Raw genomic sequence first — 7,595 nt, 5'->3', positions numbered from 1 at the left:
GAGAAAGAAATATAATGAATAATTTCTTCTCTATACATATAGCTCAAAGCTATTACAACAACAACTACTTTGGTGGATGATTACTAACCAAATGAAGCAGCATCTTCTTCTTTCTTTTGGGCTCTCTACAACTCTCCTTGCTCTCGGCAGAAAATGAGCTCTTCCTTCCTTATTTCTTCTATCCGAAAAAAGCCTCATAATTATGGCTTTAAAAAAAGCTACAAAACATGCCACAAAACAAGGAAACATAATCATGTTGTCCTTTCCTTTTTTTAATTTGTTTTGTTGTCCACTTGGCCACTTGGCCACTTATTCAACAGGTTTCACCATTAATTGTATTTAACCTTTTGTGTGTGTGTGTGTGCATGATTGAAAGTGTTTTTAAAATTATTGAAAACGTTTTTGTTAAAAACACTTTTAGGTTCCAAAAGCGCTTGAAGTGCATTTTGGAAACTGTGTTTATAGTAGGAAGCACTTCAAGTGTTTTTAAGGATTTACTTGTATTTTTACCAAACATAGGTGGCTATTCAGTGTGATTCCTTTGTTTTTGTTTCCTCTATTTTTGTCTGGGTAGAAAAGGTGAAGATCAAGAAAGAAAGCCAACAAAATGTGCAGAGACACTTCTTATTTGCTGATGACTGCAATGGGCTCCATCTGCACAATCTAATGACACACATACCTTTTCATGATATTATTAATTTTTTGATAATACATTCATAGGTATTTACTATTTACATATAGAGAGAGCGCAGTGACGTTGTAGGATTCATACAGCCGACCTTACTTAGTGGAATAAGACTTTGTTATTGTACTATTTACATATACATTAATCTAAAGTAAATGCAGGTAAACTAGTCAGCCCATCATGAACTCCCATTTGATAGCTAATCAAAGGCCTTGAGATGTTAGATCACCATCTGATGATGAGTCGGATATGCTACACTTGATATTTTCCACCAGTGGACTGAATAGATATGGAGATGAATTTATCTGCCAAATATTATCACTGGTACTATTGGTAGCGGCAGTGCACTCAAAGTTGATGCTGCTTGTGCTTGGTAGGTAACCGACATTGATAGATTTATGATGATGATGATCAGCTGCGCCTAAATGTCCATTTTGTTGATCGAATGCTCTCATGACCATTGCCTGATGATGATGGTGAGGATATTGCTCCTCTATATGATCACCTGTTAATGTAAACACGTCCAAGTTCAAAACACATATATAATGCTAACAAACTGGAGTACGGTAGCAGCAAAAGGAATTTCCGAAGACCATGTGAATCAAATGTCATAATCGGAATCGTTTCTTTTTTTTTAAGATTATCTTTTAAAACATTCATTTGATTTGAAGATCATTTAGTCATCTATATGCATTAAAAAAATTGACACGAGGATGACTACTTGTTACTATAATTGTTGATTTGTTCAATACATACAGATGGTCAAATCGCCTCCAAATAAAATCAATTTTTTTTCAGAAATGATCTTTAGATGATGATGATAATGGTAGAGAGAATGGACAGTTCCAATTATAATGTTTGTCTGAAGAAATGATGTCATGTTAAAAGGGAACGTTAAGAGGGAATGCGGACTTCCTCCTTATTAGGAATGAGGGATTCTTAAGATTATAGTATACCTTGTGTCAATAAAGCAGTCTCATTCAACGGTGCATCAACAACTTCCAAGGAATTCCAGTTTGCATAGGCTTCCCTCACCAGATTCTCAATGTAGGTCTGCAAATTCCAAGAGAAAATTGAAGAACAATAGTTAGGCTTAAGGTTAAGGAGGAGTTCCTCTGCAAATACTTCGTGGCCTATTCAAAAAATTTTGTGCTTGTGATCGGAACCATTTATATTATAAATCATTATGTAAAGATCATCTCTGCAAAACTTACGATATTGTAGTCAATCAATTGTAGCAAATAGATAGATGGTTTGCAATGCTTTTACCAAATCCATCTATTTGTTTTTATACAGTTTGATAACTAAATTATCTTAGTAAATGATATTTTTGTAGAGATGATCTTTATATAGTGATTTATAATATGAACAATTCAGATAAACACGACGTTATGTAAATATGCCACAATGTATTTTAGGAGGAATTCCTCAAAAGACAGCTCTTTCTCTATTTAAAAAATGACAATAGCAAGTGATTGATTATATGAATTAACTCATACCCTATTGATATTGTTGAGATTTTGAGTGGGGAAATTTTGGCCATCAACCACAGCCCTCAACACTTGACAGATAGGATTCAAGGAAATTGAGAAATGAGGACCGCGAAATATGAATATTTTGTTACCCATCACACAGGTTTTGGCGTGCTTTACTGTCACTGCCCACATTTTTTCAGACATTCCAACTCCTAAAATCTGGTTTAAAAACAACATTTTGAAAGGAAAAAACAAAAGAATTGATATTAATTAGCCAGTTAGTTAGCATAAGCATGAAGATTATAAATTACTTGTATGTATGAAGATATTTTATACGTACCCTTCTTAGTTTTGACCGGTCAACAACAAACAACTTCAAGAAGTCTTGTACTGTGTGAATGTTCTCTGAGGCTAGCTTCTTGTGAAAAGCTCCATCCTTCCCAATCTTCTCCAGGCGCCAAACTTCATCTTCCAACATTGGTGGATGATGCTTTTTGTACACTTCACAGCAATATTCGAACTTCGTTATTTTCTATAATACAAGTGAATTGATAACACTATATAACAATGTGACAGTCACATCAAAAACTCCTATGTATAATGTACAAAATTGATTCATCAACTTCTAGTTTTCTTTTTTTAAACCATAAACTTTTGTTCTATTTTGCATTTCAAGAATTACAAACATTAGTAAAAAGAAAAAAATCAAGTATCAAAGTAAATCTCTTTTGTTTAATATACTTGGATATTGACATGACTTGAACATATATTTGATTTAATTGGAGCCATAGGCAGATCATGAAAATAATTCTTCTAAAACTAATGAATACCCAAACCCAGGGATGTTTGTTGACTCAAACAATTCACTTGTTTTGTTTTGACGTGATGCATGAAAGGGAAATGTTGTATTAGATTATGCAAATGGCAATATATATATTGCCAAGGTGTTGTCACTAAGTGTGAACATGATCTTTCCCTCCTAATTCCACGAGACTAAGCAAATATTTATAAGATGAAAGCATGTGACAAGTGAATGTTAATGCTTTGTGCTTGTCATGGTTGACTCCACTTAAAGATGAGTATCTCTATAAAATAAGAATATGCCCTAAAATGGATGATCTTTTATTTTTACAACACTCATCAACTAATTAGGTCACACAATGAATGCGGTGGCACAATGGATTTTCTCCTCTAAAAAGAGACCTAACTGACAAATACATTCATGTACATAAAAGGGTAGAAACTATATATGTATATGAATTTGTTATACAAAAAGATGAACGGTTCACAATAACGATAATAGTTAATAAGTAACAGAAATGATGGTCATGATCATCCAAAAACGTATAAAAAGTTGATGAGATAAAGAAAGTATGAAGATCATGCATATAATACTTACATTCTCCGCGATGATCTTTAACAACGAAAGCATCAGTCATGGCCTCATGGATCCTTGCACCTTGATAGCCTGTGCCTGGAGTTACTCTTGCTCCAAGCCTAAACTTTCTGCTCCTAATCCAGCTCGAATTATCCGTAAACTCGATCTCCCCAACCGTCGCAAACCCGTCTCTCGCCGTCACATTTACATCCCCAGTAAGCAATGGCCTCTTGCCAGTTCTCTCCCTCAAGACGTTGTTATCAAATTCTTCACTCGTCCAATTGTCGCGGTCTCCCTTCGGGAAGTCCCCGTCGAGAACAACAATTTCGACTTTGATTGGATTGGGAAGATTGATTGGCACCATTTGATTAGCTCCACTACTTTTATCCACAACCAAGATTTGAATTGGGTTGTTGTCTTCATCGGATATCTTGCTTGCAGTGAAGATTGGGAGTGAGAGGCTCTTAGCAAAGACAAGTTGTAAGCTGGATTGTTCTAGGGTTTGGATTCTCAGCGATGGTTGCCTTGCCAATGAGTGCAGTGAGAACCGTCTTAGAACGTGGTCAACCTCTTCACTCACCTGAAAACAAATCCAAATCAAATTAGACATGGCTTTAATTTAGAAAATATCAATATAACTTGGATCGTTTCGATTAAAGGGTACTAGTACTGTGAACTAGCCCTTAAAAAAAGTTAAAATCTCGCTACATATATTATATATATGATTGTGCAAGATTCTCAAGAGAAAATATAGCTAGGGTTTACGTACCACTCTCCTAAGCAGAGGCTCCAGGGATGAGAAAAGGTTTTGCATCGAGTTCACCAAAACCACTTCTCCGATCACACTGTCAAGAATCAAGAACAATTCAAACATTTTAAGATCAGAAAACGTTTTCTTCGATTTCTATATTCGTAAAAAAGAAAACAAAGAAAAAAATTACTAAAAAATCATGCAGTTCATGGGAAATCAAAGATAAAGATTAGTGCTTAATTAGTTGTTAACTAAGATTAGTAGACCTACGAAGCAAAAGAAGGTCTAGGTCTTTTCCGGTTGTCATCTGGCCGATCTTGGTCGGATTCTGCATCATTAGAAAACCTTTTGGCGGCCATTTTCTCAAAATATACAACTCCAAAGAATCACACAGGAGAGAGAGAGAGAGAGAGAGTGATGAAGGCGATCGGTGAATATTAAGGGTTTAGGGATTGTCACATGCAGCCATGGCTAGCTTTATATAAATATATACATAAAGAATGAGGAAAAATTGATGGGTTGGTATACTAATATAAAAAGTGAAGTTTCTGGGAACGGCAAGGGAAGCAGCTAGGCAGGAGAGAAACGAGGTGACCTAGGTTTAGCCACACATTACGCTCGACTTTTTGACGTCAACTTCTATAATTTTGTCAATAATTTGCTTCATATTAAACCCTACCACTACTGCTGCGTTGCTGTATGTCCTTATTTGGTCTTGGTCTTGTTCATCTGGTCCTACCCATCACAAAGTCAAAAGTCTAACGGTTGAGATGCATATACCGTCGTGGAAGGGGTTCAACATCAAACCATATCAACTATCAGATCTATGTGTTAGAAAATCTCTACGATTAAAAATCTTAATTAAGTAATCAGAGAATTATTCAATTACAAACCTTAAAAACTTTGATCCTCATAAAAATGACTAACAATATATATCAAGTTAATATTAGAAAAAAACTGGTAATAAATCTATTTATGATTACTATTTCTATCATATTTTATTTCTTTATATATTTATAATAGAAGTGATTTCAAACTGTTAATCAATCGAGTAATATGATGAATGCATTGAATATCTGTTGTAAAACACGAAATTTATGCGATAATATACATGTCTATATCACAAATTTAAAATTAATTTATATGCCGTGTACTGTAAGTACATCGATGTTACTATTAGTCAATAACTACATTTCTCAGAAGGATCTAATTCATTTTCATGTAGGGCCTCTAAATTGTGTGACGTTTTGATTAATTAACAACTATACCATAAACTTGTAACAACAAATGCTCCATGTTAAGACAAAAAGTGAAATAGTACAAGAAAGGACAGAGACACGTATTGCTCCTTTTGCCAGGGAGCTTTGTCACTGTTTAGTTGGGTGGGCAAAATTTCAGATCTTTTGGATGTTGAAAGTAAATCGACGTCGAAAAATTAAGTCATCTTGCATGTGTTTATAACAAAATTAAGTTAATTTTTGTTATATTGTCAATTTATTTTAATATTAGAGTATGTTAATTTACGTGTTGAGCCTAATAGTTCGCGTGTTCATACGTCACTCAATATGCATTGTTTATATGTTTTTTTGACAGGAAACAATAGTGTATTTCATTAATCAACACGAACCATTACAAGGATGTGATTAGGTACATAGCTTCAGTGACTAATAAATTGATCTGAAGTGAATTACACAAATAGACAAATAAGAGGAAACCCCTAAACGACAACCACAAGAGCTAACATACAACCGCCAAGCACACAAAAGCTACCAGCTGTTACATGTTAAACTTAAATGATCTCACATAAATTTCAAATTCTGATTTGCCTGCCGTGGAAAATGTATTCTTATACATCCAAGCCAAGAATATTTCAAGGAAAGTTTGCTGAAAGAACCAAGGTAATTCCTCACTTCAAGTACTGCGTTTGACTGACCATGCAATATTTTTTCTGCGTTTGACTGAATATACAATATTTTTCCTTCTTTACGATTCAAAATTACTTAGAACCTCCCACTACATAATTTTGGTTTCTTCTACTTATTTATGAAATGGCCCAGCTTAAGCAACCCAACCTCTATTCACATACAGACTTGGGCCTGGCAAGGTGTCAAAATTTTGAACAAAATCCGGGTCGTGCCATGGTATATAACAAGTATATCTTCAACCCACTGCATATCAAGTTCAAACATTTTCCCACTAAACTAACATAATACTATCACTTGTATTTGGAATAAATAAATGTGTCCTCAAATGCAAACGGACCGGTTGATAATTTGCCCTAACTCTACAGAAATTTTTGGAGTTCATTCGTGAATAATGATAAATAAAATGTCTTGGGTTCGATTCTTGCCTTTGAATTATATTATTACTTATCCATTGTGAGGCTTAGCCCACTCTCCCACCCCCTAAGTGTAGATAATATTGTTTGTTAAAAAAACAATTATTTCTACCCTACTCGATTACAAAAAGGTAAGGGCATTATTGACTTTTTCATCTGTCATTTGCGCTTTCAGTTACACAATTTTACAGAATCAATTTACCGCATATCATGATGTTATTGTCCTTAAAACGTTATGTTCTAAAGAGTGTACGCAAGTCTTTCTCTATTTGAGATATGATGTTCTGCTTAACGATACACAAAAAGGAAAAAGATGATGTCACAAATTATACTCTTATAAAAGCCCGTGGACGGGTACCGTTCATTAACAGTGCCCCACCCGGTTTTGTCCCTCATTCTCTTCATGATTTTTCAGTTTTAGCGGGGTTGTATGATGAATTGGCCATTTTGCCCCTCTCTCATTTTCTTTCACTCTCCACTTTCCTCTTCTTTTCTTCTCTTTCCGTTCCTCCCCGTTTATTGGTTTCGAATCCGATCGAATTCTCTTACAAGGTGTTTGCCCTTTTTTCCCCTGTTTTCCACGAAGGAATCGCTCGCGTCTAGGTATGTTGATTTATACGTTTGTTTATTTTCTGTTTGGTTAGGAAGAAAATTTTACAATTGATTGTTGTCAAGTTCAGCTCTTCAGCTTTTTGCCCAACATTTTCTTTGTTTTTTCATGCTCTAAGTCTGATTGTTATCTCTAATTTTTTTTATTTTGGTTGCAGGAAACCTTTTTCTTCCAGTTTTAGGGTTTTATTCTCTGATTAGCTTAAACATAATCTCTTAAGAGCTAGAAAGGTTATCCAAAGGATTACATGTTATAGGTTAAAAATTGAGGAGACAATATGACTAATAGATCAGGACCAAAACTGTGTATCAATATGACTGATGAGTAGATTTTATGTTATATATTTTACCCTAATCTT

The 7,595-nt window shown here is 34.6% G+C and overlaps 1 protein-coding gene across 1 annotated transcript; it reads right to left on the bottom strand.

Annotated features, from left to right (window-relative positions):
- Positions 1-667: 667 nt before the first annotated feature.
- Positions 668-4,789, bottom strand: LOC103431225 (protein SAR DEFICIENT 1). The gene is made up of 7 exons (XM_008369361.4): positions 4,560-4,789; positions 4,308-4,383; positions 3,560-4,118; positions 2,501-2,661; positions 2,185-2,379; positions 1,642-1,738; positions 668-1,190 (listed from the first exon to the last, which is right to left on the bottom strand). The coding sequence occupies exons 1-7, from the start codon at positions 4,646-4,648 to the stop codon at positions 889-891; spliced, it is 1,479 nt and encodes a 492-aa protein (XP_008367583.3). The 5' UTR covers positions 4,649-4,789; the 3' UTR covers positions 668-888.
- Between the last annotated feature and the right edge of the window lie 2,806 nt (positions 4,790-7,595).

The sequence above is a fragment of the Malus domestica genome, chromosome 14 (genome assembly GCF_042453785.1).
Source record: "Malus domestica chromosome 14, GDT2T_hap1".
Classification (NCBI taxonomy): Eukaryota; Viridiplantae; Streptophyta; class Magnoliopsida; order Rosales; family Rosaceae; genus Malus; species Malus domestica.
The sequence above is the reverse complement of the archived record's forward strand: the minus strand, read 5'-3'. Positions and strand labels throughout refer to the sequence as shown.